The sequence below is a fragment of the Leptodactylus fuscus genome, chromosome 11 (assembly GCF_031893055.1).
Source record: "Leptodactylus fuscus isolate aLepFus1 chromosome 11, aLepFus1.hap2, whole genome shotgun sequence".
Taxonomy (NCBI): Eukaryota; Metazoa; Chordata; class Amphibia; order Anura; family Leptodactylidae; genus Leptodactylus; species Leptodactylus fuscus.
In genome coordinates, this window is record NC_134275.1 from 58,087,436 (window position 1) to 58,109,666 (window position 22,231).

The following is a 22,231-nucleotide window of genomic DNA, read 5'->3' on the forward strand; positions in this document are numbered from 1 at the left end:
TTGCATTCTGCCATGAGTAAGGGGCTAAAGCCCTGAAACGCGTAGGCTACTAACGCTGGTTCATTCATGCTTTGAGCACGTCTATTTTTTCATCATGCTGTAAGTGTTTGTTTTTTGTATTTTTCAAATTTTTGCACTGGTCTTCTATGTTGGTTTATTCATTTTAATTATGGACATTAAAAGTATATTTTAATTTTTGCATATTAATTGGAGTGCCGACTTCTATTTTTTGTTTTTCTGATTACATTACTTATCCTGTACTGATACTGAGTTACATCCTGTATTATACTCCAGAGCTGCACTCACTATTCTGCTGGTACAGTCACTATGTACATACATTACATTACTTATCCTGTACTGATCCTGAGTTATATCCTGTATTATACTCCAGAGCTGCACTCACTATTCTGCTAGTTGTTCTAGTTCTCTTCTTTCTTCTGCTCATTCCATTCAAGACTTTGGCTCAAAGAAACACGTCAAAATCTGCAACAAAAAAAAGCATCCTTTCCACATTGTTTATTTTGTGTGTCTTCATACTCGAGGCTGCGCTCACTTCAGGTTTTCTTCCACTCAGCAGTGTCTTTGATCATGAAAGTCATTTATCCTCTGGAACGCTGTGGACATGTCGGCCGCTCATCTATTGTTCTAGTCATTAAAGGGCCAGTACTGTTTTATGTAAATAACCCCTCATTGTATCGCGAAATGTTTTCTCTTTGATATCTTTATTATTTTAAGATCACTGTTTGCTGTCTCTGAATGGCAGCCTTTTACTTCTATGCCTTTTCCTAATTCTTCTCATGTCTGAGGTCTGTACATTTTAGTGATTTATCTGAAGGGAAAAGTCATTGTAATTATTGCAGATATTATTACAGTGTCTGCCCCTTTAAGGGGGACACATTGTTCACATGTGCATCAGATAATATTTCAAGGGGATTGTTTTAGTTGCATTGATTTTTAATCAAATTCAGTACTTCAACAGTCCACTACTACTGATGACATCACTGCTCCTCCTCTAATACTGATGACATCACTTCTGCTCTCTTTAGTACTGATGACATCACTGTTCTTTGCCTGTAGATCGGGGTGCGGAGCAGGAGAAGCCACAGGCCCTGTGTGTTCTGTACTTTAATATGAGAGACTCATCTGGAATAGAGCGCGGAACGTATACAGGACTCCCCTCTAACGTGTTCGTGTGTAGCGGACCTGACGCCTGCTTTGGTTATGATTCTGCCGTCCAGCAGGTGAGGTCATTATGGAGTTCTTCATCCATGTGATATACTGAAGTGTGATAGAAGCTCCACATCATATATGTAACTGAGCAGCGGTATATACACTACCTCATATATGTAACTGAGCAGCGGTATATACACTACCTCATATATGTAACTGAGCAGCGGTATATACACTACCTCATATATGTAACTGAGCAGCGGTATATACACTACCTCATATATGTAACTGAGCAGTGGTATATACACTACATCATATATGTAACTGAGCAGCGGTATATACACTACCTCATATATGTAACTGAGCAGTGGTATATACACTACCTCATATATGTAACTGAGCAGTGGTATATACACTACCTCATATATGTAACTGAGCAGTGGTATATACACTACCTCATATATGTAACTGAGCAGTGGTATATACACTACCTCATATATGTAACTGAGCAGTGGTATATACACTACCTCTGGTATATAACCAAGCTGCACTTACCTTCTGTATCCATCGTGATTCTTTCTGTTTGGCAGGCAGAGAATATCTTCCATCAGATGTATCCTGAGGAGGAGTTCTGTCCTCCGGCTCCTAACCCAGAAGACATTATATATGATGGGGAACCCGCCCAGCCGGGCCCTGAGGAGCCCAACCCATCAGTTGACCTGAATGTGGAAACATCACATGAAAACGTATCTGATGTGGAGGAGTCGCCGCAGGAGGAATGACCCCAGATCCGTGCCTGACACCCCCAGCGCCTTGTGCTTATGTGGCTGGCGGGGATAAGATACGGTCTTGTCTACTTGTCTTGCTGCTTTGTCTTAAATTATCTCATGTCATCCAATGTAACAAGTGTCAAACGTTTTCTTATCACTTCTGTCATTAAATGATGTTCTCGCGCTCCTGGCGTCAGACTCTATGGAAAGGGAGACCAAGGTGGCGACACCAGCCAAGATGTGTAGGAACTATAACATCAATGTGAAGATGTCTGTATAATGCAGCATGTGTTATCAGTAATAACAATCTTTATACTGAATGGCCACTTTATTAGAGACCCCTGTGTATTAGCGCCTTAGGCCTCCTCTGAACCTCAGTAGTTGGCGACACAGATATCCGAGGGCCCAGGGTGTACCAAGAAACCTCCTGACCAGGCCTTGTTTCTCTGCCACCACTTTGCTCTGTTACCCCCACAGAGTCTTACTGTTTCCGTACACAGTAATGGCGCTCGCCCTGCTCACTCCCTTGTATAGTCAGTCCAGCAAGTTGCACATTCAGACATGTTAGTCGGACACCAGCCTTGTATCCGGCTGCGGGTTTCTTGCCTGATCCTCAGAACGTTCCTCACATCCTCCTCTGATCCCTTCGCCACGAGTTGTCTCCATCTACAAGATCACCTATTGCTCAATGATTTTCTTTGATCTCACCATTCTTCGTATACTCTCCACACTGCTGCACCAGGAAACCCCACAAGGTGACAGTGTATAAAATCCTGGCCCCAGCTAGTCTCGCACCGATGACCAGGTCTCGTACCGATGACCAGGTCTCGTTCCGATCTACTGTGGATTCATACTGGAGCTGAACTGCAAGAACTGGATGCTATGCTGCGCTATAGGGTCACAGCTTTAATGTCCATACAAGGGAGGCCAATTGTAAACGGATGGGAGTCCCTAATAAGGTGGCCATTCAGTGAGGAGCGAGGGTCCTGCTCCCAAGAGCTTACAATCTGTGAGGAGAGAGAGGGGCACAAGGAGAATGGACTGTCCTGCCATCTCTTCTATAAACAAGGTAGTAGACGCAAAGTGTGTGAGCTGTCACCGGTCAGACCATGCGTGTGCACATGTATGACCTTCCTTTCAGCATGGAGGGTAGATGAAGAGAACAGGAAAGGTGATAAACCTATGCGGGCTACTAAGTTGGCACTATACTATGTGTCGGCCACTAAGTGGGCATTATACCATGTGTCGGATACTAAGTGGGCATTATACCATGTGTCGGCCACTAAGTGGGCATTATACCATGTGTCGGATACTAAGTGGGCATTATACTATGTGTCGGCCACTAAGTGGGCATTATACTATGTGTCGGCCACTAAGTGGGCATTATACTATGTGTCGGCCACTAAGTGGGCATTATACTATGTGTTGGCCACTAAGTGGGCATTATACTATGTGTCGGCCACTAAGTGGGCATTATACCATGTGTCGGATACTAAGTGGGCATTATACTATGTGTCGGCCACTAAGTGGGCATTATACTATGTGTCGGATACTAAGTGGGCATTATACCATGTGTCGGCCACTAAGTGGGCATTATACTATGTGTCGGCCACTAAGTGGGCATTATACTATGTCGGCCAGTAAGTGGGCATTATACTATGTGTCGGCCACTAAGTGGGCATTATACTATGTCGGCCAGTAAGTGGGCATTATACTATGTGTCGGCCACTAAGTGGGCATTATACTATGTGTCGGCCACTAAGTGGGCATTATACTATGTGTCGGCCACTAAGTGGGCATTATACTATGTGTCGGCCACTAAGTGGGCATTATACTATGTGTCGGCCACTAAGTGGGCATTATACTATGTGTCGGCCACTAAGTGGGCATTATACTATGTGTCCGCCACTTAAGAGGCATTATGTGTGTGCGCCACTATGGGGCATTATACTATGTGGAGGTAAGTTACTGTGTGGACACAAGGGACTTGGCACCTCAAGTTGGTGAAGTCAGGGGCATGGCTTAACACAAACAAAATTGTGCAGTGCGTGGCGCCATTGTTATCCCTGTGTGTTTGTGCTGCACTTTGGTGTTTGGCGCTTCTGGTTGATATTTTCGGCTGCGCCCTGGTATTTGGGGCTAGGGAGGTTTGTTGTGCTGCCTTGTGGCGGTACTAGGGGGTATTATGGGTACTGTATGGTGGTATATCTTAGCTGGAGCAGAGAAGGTTTGATGCTCCCCATATAGGGTGCGCTATCTTTGGGCTCCATCTTTGTCACTGTACAGTGCAGATTTTCTGGGGTCCTCTTAGCTACATTGTATCTCGTATCTGGGGTCCCTGTGATTTCTTTGATAGGTTCCTGCGTCCTCCGCTCGCTGCCGCTGTGCACCATGTGACCTTATATTGTGCGCCGCTCCCTCCACATACGGTTTTTGGCAGATTGCTCGTCGCCAAGTTGTTTCATTTCAGTCTAATGTTGATGTAATTAAGATTCCTTGTGATTTCCACACATTTCAATATTTATGACCAGGTGACAAACAAAGTAATAATTTTCTCCAGCCGTCGCGCCAAATTCTCAATTTAATTAACAGGAGGGGGGAGGGGAAGAGTTATTTTTGGGCGATTTCTCATAAATTTCTGACTCTGCTGATTACAATAATTGTGCAGATAATTCCGGGCTGCGGGAAGCCCAGACACACCGGAGGATAGAGATCTGCAGACACCGGACTGTACCATCCAGTGCAAGGACCTGCAGACTGGGACAGGAATTACAAACCCCAGCATGCCCTCTTGTATGTATATTCTCCCTGGGTTTCCTCCCACGCTCCATAAACATACTGATAGGGAATGTAGATTGTGAGCCCTATATAGGACTGACTACGTCTGTAAAGCGCAGCAGAATATGATGGCGCTATACATTTAAGCATAAAATTCAAAAAATGATGTCCATGACCAATCCTTAGGGTCGGCCATCGCTATCAGATAGGCGGGGGTGTTTGCGGTGTCCAGGATTGTGGGGTAGTAAAATCCAAAAGAAATGAAGCATCAATATGGGTACTTATTTGCTTTATGACAGTGCAAACTTGACAAACATTAAGAAGTGTTGTCAGGAGGATCCGGCAGTAGTGCAGCCTCACGTTTCAGAGCAGTTACTTCCTGTAGTCGGCCCATAATGCAGAAATCTATCACATGTCCTCAGCTGGCTTTACTGTTGTACGGTATGAGAGCTCCCCCTAGTGGTGACTACTGGCAGTGAGAATTGTGTTGTGTAACTAGGATCACTGGAGCTCTGACTGCAATAAAGATATTGGGGGGAATTTAGCAAAACTCTTATGACAGTTTTGTGCCGCCTTTGCCACCTTTATAGAAAGTGGGTGGGGCTTCAGGGGCATGAACATAATTTACACCATAAATTATATCTCAGATGTACAGCAGCTCCTTGCTCAATACACAGTGCATAAATCATCCTGCACCCGACCGTGGGCCGCGCTGCGCCATTCATCATGTGAGCGATCTGCCGCTTGATTCATCTTAATTTGCATGCGCTATTTCTGACATTACTGAAAATCCAGGAATACGTTAATTTCTATCCTGTCGTCCTCCTCAGATCTCCCCGCTGCTCGCGCCAGCTGCTGCCTGCGTTTGATTTCACCTGCACAGCCCAAGTACCATCTGCTGCGGTGTCAGAGCTGCAGACGGAAGGATGGAAGATACGGGAAAGAATCGTCCTCAATAATTCCGAGAAATTCTATATATTGTGGAGTCAGAGAGCGATGACCGTATATATTCATGTATACTGGGCTGCCACATAGAGAGAATATACAGCAAGAGACTGAATGTATTATCAGTGGTATAACTAATATGTATTGTACACTACATCTACCAGAGTGCAGCGCAGCCGCAGCTAGACAGACACCCAACCAGCAGAATTGTGACTGCAGCTCTGGATGTCACTGGAGCAAACACAATGTAATTCAGGATGTGTGCAAGTAAAAGACGTCTCCAAGTACAGATAATGTAGTAGATGTCACCTGCAGTCCTATGTAACACCACAGGTAACACAGTGATAACTCCCTGAGTACAGGTAATGTAGTAGATGTCACCTGCAGTCCTATGTAACACCACTGATAGCACAGTGATAACTTTCTGAGTACAGATAATGTAGTAGATGTCACCTGCAGTCCTATGTAACACTACAGATAACACAGTGATAACTCTCTGAGTACAGATAATGTAGTAGATGTCACCTGCAGTCCTATGTAACACTACAGATAACACAGTGATAACTCTCTGAGTACAGGTAATGTAGTAGATGTCACCTGCAGTCCTATGTAACACTACAGATAACACAGTGATAACTCTCTGAGTACAGGTAATGTAGTAGATGTCACCTGCAGTCCTATGTAACACTACGGATAACACAGTGATAACTCTCTGAGTACAGATAATGTAGTAGATGTCACCTGCAGTCCTATGTAACAGCACAGATAACACAGTGATAACTCTCTGAGTACAGGTAATGTAGTAGATGTCTCCTGCAGTCCTATGTAACACTACAGATAACACAGTGATAACTCTCTGAGTACAGATAATGTAGTAGATGTCATCTGCAGTCCTATGTAACACTACAGATAACACAGTGATAACTCTCTGAGTACAGATAATGTAGTAGATGTCACCTGCAGTCCTATGTAACACTACAGATAACACAGTGATAACTCTCTGAGTACAGATAATGTAGTAGATGTCACCTGCAGTCCTATGTAACACTACAGATAACACAGTGATAACTCTCTGAGTACAGGTAATGTAGTAGATGTCACCTGCAGTCCTATGTAACACTACAGATAACACAGTGATAACTCTCTGAGTACAGGTAATGTAGTAGATGTCACCTGCAGTACTATGTAACACTACAGATAACACAGTGATAACTCTCTGAGTACAGATAATGTAGTAGATGTCATCTGCAGTCCTATGTAACACTACAGATAACACAGTGATAACTCTCTGAGTACAGATAATGTAGTAGATGTCACCTGCAGTCCTATGTAACACTACAGATAACACAGTGATAACTCTCTGAGTACAGGTAATGTAGTAGATGTCACCTGCAGTCCTATGTAACACCACAGATAACACAGTGATAACTCTCTGAGTACAGGTAATGTAGTAGATGTCACCTGCAGTCCTATGTAACACTACAGATAACACAGTGATAACTCTCTGAGTACAGATAATGTAGTAGATGTCACCTGCAGTCCTATGTAACACCACAGATAACACAGTGATAACTCTCTGAGTACAGGTAATGTAGTAGATGTCACCTGCAGTCCTATGTAACAGCACAGATAACACAGTGATAACTCTCTGAGTACAGGTAATGTAGTAGATGTCACCTGCAGTCCTATGTAACACCACAGATAACACAGTGATAACTCTCTGAGTACAGGTAATGTAGTAGATGTCACCTGCAGTCCTATGTAACAGCACAGATAACACAGTGATAACTCTCTGAGTACAGATAATGTAGTAGATGTCACCTGCAGTCCTATGTAACACCACAGATAACACAGTGATAACTCTCTGAGTACAGATAATGTAGTAGATGTCTCCTGCAGTCCTATGTAACACCACAGATAACACAGTGATAACTCTCTGAGTACAGGTAATGTAGTAGATGTCTCCTGCAGTCCTATGTAACACCACAGATTACATATAACCTAGGAGAACCTCCGCCCTATTACGGTCACATGATGTAATTGCATTACATTGCGTGATCGGGTTGTCATTATGTCAGACATTGAGGAATTGTCCCTCCCCCGCTCTTGCTCCTGCCCTGCCCCCGCTTTGTATTACACAAGTCTTGCTTATGTGTGAATTAGCTCTATAAAGCTGGTGGCGTCTGACAATTAGCGGTAGATTTGGCGCCCTCGCTCCGCTCTCCGCGCAGAGCATTGTCTCCTGTGTATAATACGAGCGATTCCTTCTTTCGCTTCTTTTCATGGTTCCTATTGAAATAAACTTCTTTAATTCTATCGCCATTCAGCGCTGCGCGTCTCCGGGAAGATATTGAATCAAGTACTGAGGCGGAGGTGAGCGGGGTCGAGAGCTAATAATAATGAGCCGCTCTAATCTCAGTGTTTAAGCCATGTTTATTAAACACATAACGCGCGGAGAAGGCGCCGCGACCCCCTCGCTGTCACCGCACTCCGTGCCTCCGCGCTGTCTCGTTGTGTATTATTAATTGCAAACAACTCTCAATAAAACCTCCTGATTGTTTCCCGGGGCCACGCAGATCAGAATTCAGCGCTGTTAATGTATGAAAAGCGGTGGCCCCCGAAATCCCAGGAATGTGAGATAGATGTGGGGTCTACGTGTATGAACAGCGCTGAGAAAAAGTATTCACCCCCCTCCGGGTTCTATCGCCTGACAATACTCACAGCAGCAGAGTCTTCATACACTTAGTGTTTCTAGTTTACACCATCTGTAAGACTTCTGCTTGCCGTCAGTGAATGGGAATATCATTCCCAAGGCTGTATCTAAGCTTTCCATCACCTGAGATGAATGTTCAGCTCACCGTGTATCTAAATTTATAAAAGTGGCTTTTTGGTGCCCCCGCCAGTATGTGGGCACATGCCCAGGTTGTCATCTACCTCCAGCTAGTGATGGTCTGGTCATAGAGCTTCTGTCCAGAGCCTCCTCCAGTCATGTGCCACCGCAGCGGGGCATCTCTATAGGCTCTACATATGGTGCATCCAACCAAGGCTACACTTGTATCCAGTCTAGACAATCCTCTGAACTCCAGACTGATATATTGTAACATAATATCAGCGCAGAAGAGAGATTTTTCCCAGAGTGCCCATCACTCTGGCAGCATGCAGTCTCACAGTCTCAGAGACAAGCTGCAGCTGCATCCCCCTCCTCCTGACAACTAGTTACTGTTTTACACTAGGTGGATTTTTCTGGGACTGAAGAGGTTTGTGAATATTTATAGAAATCCTTGAGGAACTAGAGACTGCAGGAAGAGAGGAAATATAGTAAAAAGTTGTGTTTAGTCTGATGAATACTGATACAATGTAACAAACTGCAGCTTCCTCTTCATTGACAGCTAGCAGTAAAATGCATTAGGTAGTAGCATACTATTTATTATAGATATCCGTAGTGTGTATGCGCACCTATATCTAATCCTCGCCTTCCAGCAGTCTCTAGATCCTCCTTCTCTGCCTGCTGCCTCCCACTACATGTTCACAAACCTCCTAGTCCTAAAAAAATCTGACAAGACAGGAGGAGGGATATGCAGCTGCAGCTTATCTGTCTATGAGTCTTCACACTATGAGAGGGGAGAGGAGGAGATGCACCTAATCTGGCTAAGAGTCTGCATACTGGGAGAGGAGGAGATGCAGCTGCAGTTTATCCACCTATGAGTCTTCATACTATGAGAGGGGAAAGGGGAAAATGCAGCTGCAGCTTATCTGTCTATGAGTCTTCACACTATGAGAGGGGAGAGGAGGAGATGCAGCCGATCTGGCTAAGAGTCTGCATACTGGGAGAGGATGAGATGCAGCTGCAGCTTATCTTTCTATGACTCTTCATTCTAGTAGAGGGGAAAGGGGAAGATGCAGCTGCAGCTTATCTGTCTGTGTGTCTGTGAGTCTTCACACTATGAGAAGGGAGAGGAGGAGATGCAGCTGCAGTTTATCTGCCTATGAGTCTTCATACTATGAGAGGGGAAAGGGGAAGATGCAGCTGCAGCTTATCTGTCTATGAGTCTTCACACTATGAGAGGGGAGAGGAGGAGATGCACCTGATCTGGCTAAGAGTCTGCATACTGGGAGAGGATGAGATGCAGCTGCAGCTTATCTGTTCATAAGTCTGTATACAACGAGATGGGAAAGGGGAAGATACAACGGCAATTTGTCTATGTATGAGATTGCATACTGTGACAGGGGAGAGGAGATATCTGGCTCTGAGTCTGGATACTGTGAGAGAAGGGAGAAGGAGATGCAGGAAGGAGAAGGAATAGACTTGAAAGCAGAATAATAATAACCCCAGTCTATAGTGGTGGCAGATCTGGCATGTCCTTGGATTACATGGACAGCCATGATACTATTCATAGCTGATGGTGGCAGCAGCTATATGTCCAGGAAGGATGTGTTATGGTTAGAGGTCCCCTTTATGTTACAGGTCCTGTATGACGTAGCTACTCCCGTGCAGGTGCCATAAGACGTGCGCTGCCCCTTTAACTCCACATTTTCATTTCATTTACAAAATGTTTCTGTTTATTGAGTTTTTGTAATGAGAAAACGGCGAGTTTAATGGTCGACAGATCCTGACATTCAGCTACAAATGTCTCCACTATTTACATACAGACCTGTAGGCAAAACTGCGCCAAATTAATATATGCCGGAGAATCAGCGGTGGGGAGACCAGACGATGAAACAGACGTGGCTAGAGGAAGGTTCTTAAAGGGGAAGTGTCCCTCGGGGTGAATGGGGGCAAACACCTATATCGCCGCTGGTTTGTCGTGAGTTTACAGACATATTCATGGCCGTCACCTATAGGTCTGTTCATCCTGTGCTTCCTGGTTCATAAACAGAATGGCATGGGCTACTGACGCCCAGGCAAAATGGGAAGAGTGTAACCCTATAGCAGATTTATACTGACGTTCAGGGACTATAGAAAGCTGGGTGCTGACCCCTCCAGGCACCATTAGCGGAGACATCTCAGAAATTAAAAGACTTCCCGAGATCAGAGAAGAATATAATGATGAAGAATGACTCTCGTGCAGCTTCAGCCCACAAAATGGCTTCCCGCGGCTGACAGGTCCATTGTCACGGAGGATGACAGGGGAAGATCTAAGGAGAAAGTCGTCCGGTTACTGAGAGGAATTCTTTTCAGAAGCAATCTAATCTGAGCGGAGGCCCGGAGCGCGCTTCTCCCGGGAGAATGGGACAATTGAGGCCAGTTTGACGGAGTGTTTGATGGCTCGCCTCGCCGGCTGCGGCTCCACAATTGGCCGACGCCAAGAATAACTTCATTCCGATATTGTGAACTGCCGGGAAAATAAATAAGGTTTCTGCTAGAACAGAGATGAGCGCCTTCAATTTTGACTGTATCATTTCTCCCTGTCCTCAGAATGAATTCCTGTGATGTATGGAAAACAATGAAACGCGCCCAGGTAAATTTTTCTATCGGAAGAAGAGAAGTTATCAGACGTTGGGGTCTGTGTATGAACATCACGATGTGCCGGAACGTTCTGCTATTCTCCGGAATAAATTGCTGCATCACATACACAAAGTTCAACAAACGACTTCTTACAACTTTCACTCCTCTCGACTTTTTATTCCGGAGAAACTTCCAGAAGACGACGTCTGGACGTGGAAGAGTCTACGGGGTCACATAAGATTCCTTCACGTCTGGTGGTGGAAGACGACGCTCAAGAAAGATCTTCAAAAGAGTCCAGGATGGGCGACGTCCATCGTTGTGAATAATCTGCTCTTCTTGGGGTGACACATGGAGGAGAGTCTTCACTTTTCGAAGGGTGATTGGATTTAGGGTGTAGAGGACACTGGGAAGACAAGGAGGTCTCCTCCAGACTTGTGCGGGATCTAATATGTGGCAGAAGCCACCCTAGTTGGGTTTGACTCTTGGTGCGTCCCACTGTAGCCCTATGGGGCTGCCATGGCTTCCTGCACATAGCAAGTCGACCTGCATGCCAGTTGGGACCCCACATCCTGATATAGTTTAACACGTGGCTGAGGGCACTGCATGTCCATGAGCCAGAAGACACTCCTATCTGTACTGAATGATGGATCCAATGGACTCCAATGTAAGTGACCATTAACACCTTCCTGCCTATGGCTTATTTTGTCTCATCGCAAGGAGCCTGTTAACATAAATTAACATAATCTTACGTCATGGTGGTCATGTGGCCCCAGGAGCCGTCCTTGCACTCATTGCAGGAGCCCATTTGTGACTAATATCCTTGATCCTTCTACAACAGCCAGGATCCCTGATAACTCCACCATTGAACTCCTTAGATCCTGGGGTCAATGTGTGAAGATGATCCCTTTGTCACCCCATGATAAAATTTCAGGATGCCAATACTTGCTAAGAGTCAGAAGCAGAACAATGACCGCCATCTTAGTGCTCATAGTGAACCCTGCTAAATGCAATACAGAAGTATTATAGTGCATTATACCAGGGGTGTATTATCACTTAGTCTGGTCCCATAGCTGGACGAAAAAAATTTAAAGGAAAAAACATCTGTTTGCATCCAGAATGACCCAAACTATAAAATTCACTTTCATGGTGCATACTGCAGGAAATAATAACTAAAGTAATTCCAGACCTCTTGTACTTTAGTCATCCGCCTCCCAAAAAATGGAATAAAAAATGGTCAAAATTCCTCCTACAAAATGGTACCAATGAAAAGGACAGAGAGATATGAGCAGAAGATACAAGACCTGAAAAGTCTCAGCAAATGGTGACATGAGATCCTTGTGTTTAGCTCGCAGAGCGTTGTGTGGTCTGTATACAGCCGTGACAATCCCTCCGAGCAGGACTCGCTACGTACAAGAGAAAGTCTGACTCTCAACGTAACCAAGACCCCGACCGCAGAACCACAAAGTAGTTTAGAAGTTGTAGAATTTTTCCATCTAACTGAACCTTCCATTTAGCAAATCTGCAACGTAACCAGGCCCGATGGCATCCACAACCTACAACTAAGACCTGCAGTATATATATATATATATATATATATATATATATATATATATATATATATATATATAAAATCTCCTCACCTGTGCTGCAGGATTTCAAAGCAATGCAAAGATTGGAAGGAGAGGAAGAACCCTGGAGATTCCTGCCACAAAACCAACCCATTTTGGATATTTTTTCCAGTGATGGTTTTCACAAATAGACGATGCTCGGGTCCATGATGGAAATTCAGCAGTTTATTCGCCCTGTGTGAACCGAGTCTCGAGTGTGCTGTAATCCTGGGGCTCCACCTAGACGTCATGTCACACTACAAAAACCTCTGTCCATAGGAAATACTGAGGATGCCGAAAATCTTCCCATAATCGCAGCAGTCAAGTAAATAGCGATACATGAAGGGGTTAATGAGAGTGTGAGGGGGGTTAATGAGAGAAGTACCCCCAAAAAAGTTATATGAAAAACACATAAAAAATGTTTCTGTAAGTATTTTTTTTAATTTCTATATTTTGCTTTCATTGTAACGTTTGTATCTGTCACATAATAAAAGACCAAATAATTGTTTATGACATTCTATTCTATGGAATATTTATAAGGTTTATTATTATTATTTCATTATTATTATTATTATTATTATTATTGTTTCATTATTATTATTCTTCCTCCTCATGATATAATAATAATGATTAATAATAAATGTCTGAGATTAAAAAAATCACATTAATTTTAATTTTATTGATGGCTGGGGAAGGTCTTGAGAAAGGTCCCAGTGTGGACTGATATGTGGTGTACTGCTTTTTCCAATAAAAGGATGTTTTTCCATCCATACAAGTTGTTGGCAGACCAAATTGTTTTTTTATATTGCAAACCCTTTTGCCTGGAGAAGGGTTTCTGTTGTGCAATTTGTGGGATGATCCCCAGATTTGCTGGTGCTGCTGCAATCATTTATCTTTGAAAAAAATAAAATAAAATAAAAATTTTATACATATATATATATATATATATATATATATATATATATATATATGTCTCAAGTTCCTTTTATGTTATGAAGCACACTTGAGGCAGGGTTTCACCCGAAGTGCGTTGTGTGTTCCACCTATTTGAAATAAAGATTTATTCAAGTTGGACCAACGCTCCAGCGCTTCATTTTTTTGCAGTCTTCTGGATGTACCCTGATAAGGTACCAATACATACTTATCCCACAGAAAACAAGCCCTCCTACAGTTGTACTGATAGGGGAAAAGACAAATTCCTCCAATCAGGTGCTAAAGAAATAATAATAATAATAATAATAATAATAATAATAATTATTATTATTATTATTATTATTTTTATTATTTGTGATGTTATTATTATTATTTCTTCTTACTACTATTATTATTATTATTATTATTACTACAGGTAATTTAGTAGATGTCACCTGCAGTCCTATGTAACACCACACAGTGTTAACACACAGTGATAACTCTCTGAGTACAGATAATGTAGTAGATGTCACCTGCAGTCCTATGTAACACTACAGATAACACAGTGATAACTCTCTGAGTACAGGTAATGTAGTAGATGTCACCTGCAGTCCTATGTAACACCACAGATAACACAGTGATAACTCTCTGAGTACAGGTAATGTAGTAGATGTCACCTGCAGTCCTATGTAACACCACAGATAACACAGTGATAACTCTCTGAGTACAAATAATGTAGTAGATGTCACCTGCAGTCCTATGTAACACTACAGATAACACAGTGATAACTCTCTGAGTACAGATAATGTAGTAGATGTCACCTGCAGTCCTATGTAACACCACAGATAACACAGTGATAACTCTCTGAGTACAGATAATGTAGTAGATGTCACCAGCAGTCCTATGTAACACTACAGATAACACAGTGATAACTCTCTGAGTACAGATAATGTAGTAGATGTCACCTGCAGTCCTATGTAACACTACAGATAACACAGTGATAACTCTCTGAGTACAGATAATGTAGTAGATGTCACCTGCAGTCCTATGTAACACTACAGATAACACAGTGATAACTCTCTGAGTACAGGTAATGTAGTAGATGTCACCTGCAGTCCTATGTAACACTACAGATAACACAGTGATAACTCTCTGAGTACAAATAATGTAGTAGATGTCACCTGCAGTCCTATGTAACACCACAGATAACACAGTGATAACTCTCTGAGTACAGATAATGTAGTAGATGTCACCTGCAGTCCTATGTAACACTACAGATAACACAGTGATAACTGCTCTCTGAGTACAAATAATGTAGTAGATGTCACCTGCAGTCCTATGTAACACCACAGATAACACAGTGATATCTCTCTGAGTACAGATAATGTAGTAGATGTCACCTGCAGTCCTATGTAACACTACAGATAACACAGTGATAACTCTCTGAGTACAAATAATGTAGTAGATGTCACCTGCAGTCCTATGTAACACTACAGATAACACAGTGATAACTCTCGGAGTACAGGTAATGTAGTAGATGTCACCTGCAGTCCTATGTAACACCACAGATAATACAGTGATAACTCTCTGAGTACAGATAATGTAGTAGATGTCACCTGCAGTCCTATGTAACACCATATATAACACAGTGATAACTCTCTGAGTACAGGTAATGTAGTAGATGTCACCTGCAGTCCTATGTAACACTACAGATAACACAGTGATAACTCTCTGAGTACAGATAATGTAGTAGATGTCACCTGCAGTCCTATGTAACACTACAGATAACACAGTGATAGCTCTCTGAGTACAGATAATGTAGTAGATGTCACCTGCAGTCCTATGTAACACTACAGATAACATAGTGATAACTCTCTGAGTACAGGTAATGTAGTAGATGTCACCTGCAGTCCTATGTAACACCACAGATAACACAGTGATAACTCTCTGAGTACAGATAATGTAGTAGATGTCACCTGCAGTCCTATGTAACACCACAGAATAACACAGTGATAACTCTCTGAGTACAGATAATGTAGTAGATGTCACCTGCAGTCCTATGTAACACCACAGATAACACAGTGATAACTCTCTGAGTACAGATAATGTAGTAGATGTCACCAGCAGTCCTATGTAACACTACAGATAACACAGTGATAACTCTCTGAGTACAGATAATGTAGTAGATGTCACCTGCAGTCCTATGTAACACTACAGATAACACAGTGATAACTCTCTGAGTACAGATAATGTAGTAGATGTCACCTGCAGTCCCATGTAACACTACAGGTAATACAGTGATATCTCTCTGAGTACAGATAATGTAGTAGATGTCACCTGCAGTCCTATGTAACACTACAGATAACACAGTGATAACTCTCTGAGTACAAATAATGTAGTAGATGTCACCTGCAGTCCTATGTAACACCACAGATAACACAGTGATAACTCTCTGAGTACAGATAATGTAGTAGATGTCACCTGCAGTCCTATGTAACACTACAGATAACACAGTGATAACTGCTCTCTGAGTACAAATAATGTAGTAGATGTCACCTGCAGTCCTATGTAACACCACAGATAACACAGTGATATCTCTCTGAGTACAGATAATGTAGTAGATGTCACCTGCAGTCCTATGTAACACTACAGATAACACAGTGATAACTCTCTGAGTACAAATAATGTAGTAGATGTCACCTGCAGTCCTATGTAACACTACAGATAACACAGTGATAACTCTCGGAGTACAGGTAATGTAGTAGATGTCACCTGCAGTCCTATGTAACACCACAGATAATACAGTGATAACTCTCTGAGTACAGATAATGTAGTAGATGTCACCTGCAGTCCTATGTAACACCATATATAACACAGTGATAACTCTCTGAGTACAGGTAATGTAGTAGATGTCACCTGCAGTCCTATGTAACACTACAGATAACACAGTGATAACTCTCTGAGTACAGATAATGTAGTAGATGTCACCTGCAGTCCTATGTAACACTACAGACAACACAGTGATAACTCTCTGAGTACAGGTAATGTAGTAGATGTCACCTGCAGTCCTATGTAACACCACAGGTAACACAGTGATAACTCTCTGAGTACAGATAATGTAGTAGATGTCACCTGCAGTCCTATGTAACACTACAGATAACACAGTGATAACTCTCTGAGTACAGGTAATGTAGTAGATATCACCTGCAGTCCTATGTAACACCACAGATAACACAGTGATAACTCTCTGAGTACAGATAATGTAGTAGATGTCACCTGCAGTCCTATGTAACACCACAGAATAACACAGTGATAACTCTCTGAGTACAGATAATGTAGTAGATGTAACCTGCAGTCCTATGTAACACTACAGATAACACAGTGATAACTCTCTGAGTACAGGTAATGTAGTAGATATCACCTGCAGTCCTATGTAACACCACAGATAACACAGTGATAACTCTCTGAGTACAGATAATGTAGTAGATGTCACCTGCAGTCCTATGTAACACCACAGATAACACAGTGATAACTCTCTGAGTACAGATAATGTAGTAGATGTCACCTGCAGTCCTATGTAACACCACAGATAACACAGTGATAACTCTCCTCTCTGAGTACAGGTAATGCAGTAGATGTCACCTGCAGTCCTATGTAATGCTGTATATAATGCACAGTATAGATATTTGCAGTCTCACGTATTTCCTGGGAATATACTGAATATTTCCTTGTCACAATCTCCGGGTGACATCTGGTGGTCGTATGTGAAATAAGGTTTCAGCATTTCTTTCTTGCCTTCTGTACACGGCCACAGTTGCAGATAATATTCGGGCACTTTCATTTGTATTTCGGTTGTAGTTTTTGTTTCTGTGTCTCTGAGCCTTAGAGAACAGTCACAATATATGGGGCAGGTCTGATATCTGGGCCATGAACCTGGGAGAGCCCTTTATAGGGGGATTCATGAAAGGCAGATCACAGGGAAAGTGTGAGTGGCCTTTATAAAAGTTTAGAGTAAAGCAGGGCTCACACTACCGTCGGTGTCTGACAGCTAGTGTCCGATGCTAATGTCCGTGTAAAATCTTGCATGTACATTAGCATGGGACACTAGCTGTGTCCGTTACATTTTGCATTATTTTAAATGGGACATCATGGAGTGTCCTTTACTGTCCGTGTCTGTCCTTAAGTGTCTGTTCACAAAGATGTCTGATGTTTCAAGCAGACAGCTAAATCCTACATGTAAAATAAAATAATTAATATTACATTATATCATTGATATTCACTGTACTGAGATGATGTAACAGCCTGGACTCATTGAGAGTAGTATACGGGGCTGAGCAGGCGCGGGTAACACACGTATGTCATCCATGTTGTTCAGTCACGGCTGGGCTACCTGCATGTAACTTAATGGGTTTTTACATTTAGGGTTAACTATATTTTCATCACTATTAATAACTTGGCCCCAGGATAATATTTGGCCATATAGCCTCTGCCTGGCACTGCCGCCATCTAGCACTAACTGCTTCACGCTGAAGTCTTTTCTATCTACAGCTCTGGAAACCTTGTCATCTAATGGCAGACCAGCAGGGGGCGCATTCACTCCACTTAGACAAGGCACGGTAAATATAAGTACAGAACCAACTAGTAAATCCAGCTTACCCTTCTCCAAGAATATGAATTGTCAAGACCAGCAAGCACGGAACAAGGGATTATGTAGATAATCTTGTTTCCCTTAGTCCTAACAGCGGCACAATGTGGGGTATTTCGTGCCCCTGTGTGCTGGTAGGACAGGCGGAATTTTAATTAGCCATGTATTAATTTCACATGGCTTGTTCCCTTTAAGAGGGCACAGATACCTCCCCCCTGTGCGTAAATAACAAGTAATAATACATACATTCCAAAATAAACAACAATAGGGGGGGAATCCTTGTGCCGCTGTTAGGACTAAGGGAAACAAGATTATCTACATAATCCCTTGTTCCCTGTCGTCCCTACCAGCGGCACAATGTGGGGAAATAGCAAGTAATCCCCATAAGGGTGGGAGATTAAACACAAGCAGAATGTAATACAGTACGCCCGAAGGCAGTAGCTTCTGAGCCATACCGATCAAGTCGGTAGTGCTTCACAAAGGTCAATTCTGAAGACCAGGATGCTGCTGCACAAATCTGGTCCAATGTGAGAGCCTTGACCTCTGCCCAAGAGGTCGATACTGCCCGCGTCGAATGGGCCCTTAGGACGGTCGGCGGAGGTAAGCTCTGACTCACAAACGCCAACTTGATTGCTTCCTTCACCCAGCGAGAGATGGTGGTCTTAGAAGCCTTGCGGCCTTTATGGCCCCCTACATAATTTATTAACAAGTTCTCAGATCTCCTGAAAGCGCGTGTGCGCTGAAGGTAAATCTGCAGGTTCCGGACTAAATCTAGGGTATGCCACTTCTCCTCCTCAGGGGAAGTGGGCACGGGAAAAAAGGTTGGCAAGCAAATGAGCTGACTCACATTCGCCCTAGAAGAAACTTTCGGCCTGAATCCTGGCAGAAATCTCAACTGAACACGGTCTTCAAAGAAGGCAATGTAAGGAGCTTCCGATGAGAGTGCTTGAAGCTCCCCTACTCTTTTTGCCGAGGTGATAGCGAGGAGAAAAGATACCTTATAGGTCAGCCACTTTAGATCCACCTCCTCCAGAGGTTCGAATGGAGCAACACAAAGTGCCGTTAGGACCTTGCTGAGGTCCCATTGGTGGACAGGAGCAGAAACTGCTGGTCTCAGCCTAGTTGCCCCTTTGATAAAGGTGCTCACTAAAGGATCCTGAGACAACCGCCTCCCCAGATAGGCGGACAAAGCGGCTACATGTACCTTCAGGGTAGAAGCTGCAAGCCCTCTGTCTAGGCCGTCCTGAAGGAAATCCAGGATCGCCCTCACAGGGGGATCGGAGGAGTCCACTTCGTGTTCCGTGCACCAGGCCTGGAAAATATTACCGATCCTACGGTAATTCTTATTGGTCGAGGTGGCTCTGGCGCTGGCTAAAGTCCTTAGGACGCCTTGAGACAGTCCTCTATTCCTTAATAGGGACTGGTCAACCTCCAGGCTGTCAGATTGAATCTCCTCAGATCGTGGTGTCTCAGCTCTCCTTGTGTCACCAGATCTGGGAGGGGGGGAAGCCTCCAATACCTGCCTTGACTCATCCACATGAGCTGGGCAAACCAAGTCCTTTTCGGCCAGAACGGGATTATGGCAATTCCCGAGACTTGGTCCTGTCTGATTTTCATCAATACCTTGGGTATGATGGAAACTGGAGGGAAAATGTATATCAGCCTGAACCTCCATGGGATGGACAGGGCATCCACTGCCAAGGCATTGTCCTCCTGGTACAGAGAGCAGAAGGTTTCCACCTTGGCGTTGAGTCGGGTTGCCATGAGGTCGACATCCGGAAGGCCCCATGTTTGGACAATCTGATGGAATATGTCTTGATTGAGAGACCATTCTCCTGATACAGGGATACCCCGACTCAACTGATCCGCTACTATGTTCAGGGAGCCCTTGATGTGAACAGCGGATAGGTGGGTCAGATTCTTCTCTGCCCACGTGAAGATCAAGTTCGCCTCTCTCAGTAGGGCTGGAACCCTGGTGCCGCCCTGTTTGTTCAAGTATATTACCGTCGTCATATTGTCTGACCGGACCTTGACTGCCTTCCCTTCGAGAAAGGGGGCGAGTACTTCAGCGCCAGATACACTGCTTTTAGCTCCTTCAGGTTGGAGGTTCCTACCTCTGGATTCCTCCACAGACCCTGGACAGTCCTGCCGTCCAGGTGGGCTCCCCATCCCGAATGGGACGCATCTGTTGTCAACAGGGTCCAACGAGGTTGAACCGAGGACCTTCCGTCTTTCAGGTGTCTCCACCATCTGAGGGAAAGACGGGTACCGGGAGAAAGGCAGATCTTCCTGTGCAGTCCCCGTGGAGATCCGTTCCAGGCTCTCAACACTTCCATCTGAAGGGGACGCAAGTGCCATAAAGCCCAAGGGACCGCCTTGGCTGAAGAAGACATCAGGCCTAGGACCCGCATGGCGGTGCGAATGGTGATCCATCGGGACCTGAGGAGGCCCCGAACCGAAGCTTCTATTTTTGCTCGCCTTGGACGAGATAGGAAAATCTGCATGCTCTGGGAATCCAGAACAAACCCTAGGAATTCCTTCCGGGTGGATGGCACTATTTCTGACTTCTCCCAATTGATCAGCCAACCTAACTCCTGGAGGAAGGCGATGGCTATCTGGAGGTGGTGATGGAGAATTGAAGTAGACTGAGCTTTTATAAGCCAGTCGTCGAGGTAGGGAACCACGAAGAGGCCTTGAAGTCTGAGAGCGGCGGCAACTGGTGCGACCATCTTGGTGAATACATACGGAGCTGACGATATGCCGAATGGCAGAGCAGTGAACTGTAGGTGCTCTCTGTGACCAGCCATAAGAACGGCTATACGTAGATATTTCCTGTGTGGCGGGAAGATGGGGATATGTAAGTAGGCATCCTTCAGGTCCAGGGTGACCATGACCTCGTTGCGCAATAGGAAACTGGTTACTGAGTCTATGAACTCCATCCTGAAAGGTTTTTTCTTTATGAAGAGGTTGAGGAACCGAAGATCTATAATCATCCGCCACCCTCCTGTGGACTTTGGAACCAAGAACACGGGTGAATAAACTCCTTGACCCACTTCGGGAGGAGGGACCCTTTCCAGGGCCCCCTTTAAGAGATATTCTGCGACGGAAGCCTCCAGGCAGTCTTGTTGTAGGGCTGGTAAGACCCGCGTAGTGATGAAACGATCCACCGGAGGATGGGAGAACTCTATTGCGTATCCTCGCTGAACAACTTGAAAGACCCATGGGTCCAGAATGCGAAGATGCCATGCCACAAGGAAATTCGAAAGGCGCCCTCCTACGGGAGAGCTGGTCACAGAGAGCGGCGTCTCCTCAAAACCCCTTCTTCTTAGGGTCCTCCTTGGGGATCCCGCGACCCGCCCCTTTCGGACGGTATCTGGGGCGTCTCTGGCTTCCTTGTTGAGGCCTGTATTGAGACGTGGAGCCTCGACCCCTAGAAGGGGGAGGCCTTCCTCCTCTGGTTGCTTGTGGTAGTGATCTCCCTCTACCATCAGCCAATCCCTCCATCAGATCGTCCAGCCCTTGGCCGAAAACCTTCCCAGGTTGAAAGGGGAGGGAACACAAAGAAAACTTGGAGGCGACATCAGCCCGCCAAGGTTTGAGCCACAAGGGCCTCCTGGCGGCGGTATTGAGGGCCATGGCCTTGGAAGCCAGCTTCACCTGCTGTCTTGCCGATTCTCTCAGGAAATCCGTAGCGAGACGGATCTCCCCCATGGATGCCAGGATGTCGTCCCTGTTAACCCCGGAGTCGATATCCCGTTCCAGGCGGTCCAGCCGGGCTTGAAGCTTATCAGCTACTTCCGTTGAGGCGATGCCCACCGTCACCTGGGCTGAAGCAGACGAATACGCCTTCTTGAGCGTTGAATCCACTCTTCTATCAAGCAAATCCTGAAGATTTGACCCGTCATCGATGGGCACGACAGTGCGACGGGAAAGCTTAGAGATGGCTAAATCCACCTTG

General features: G+C 44.5%; 1 protein-coding gene across 1 annotated transcript in view; it reads left to right on the plus strand.

Moving 5' to 3' along the window:
• Positions 1-2,118, plus strand: part of CHM (CHM Rab escort protein) — a 76,746-nt gene extending 74,628 nt beyond the window's left edge. The window contains exons 14-15 of the mRNA XM_075259262.1: positions 1,078-1,241; positions 1,761-2,118. Of these exons, the coding sequence (XP_075115363.1) occupies positions 1,078-1,241; positions 1,761-1,952 (356 nt within the window). The 3' untranslated portion in view covers positions 1,953-2,118. The remainder of the gene's footprint in view (positions 1-1,077; positions 1,242-1,760) is intronic.
• Positions 2,119-22,231: the final 20,113 nt, after the last annotated feature.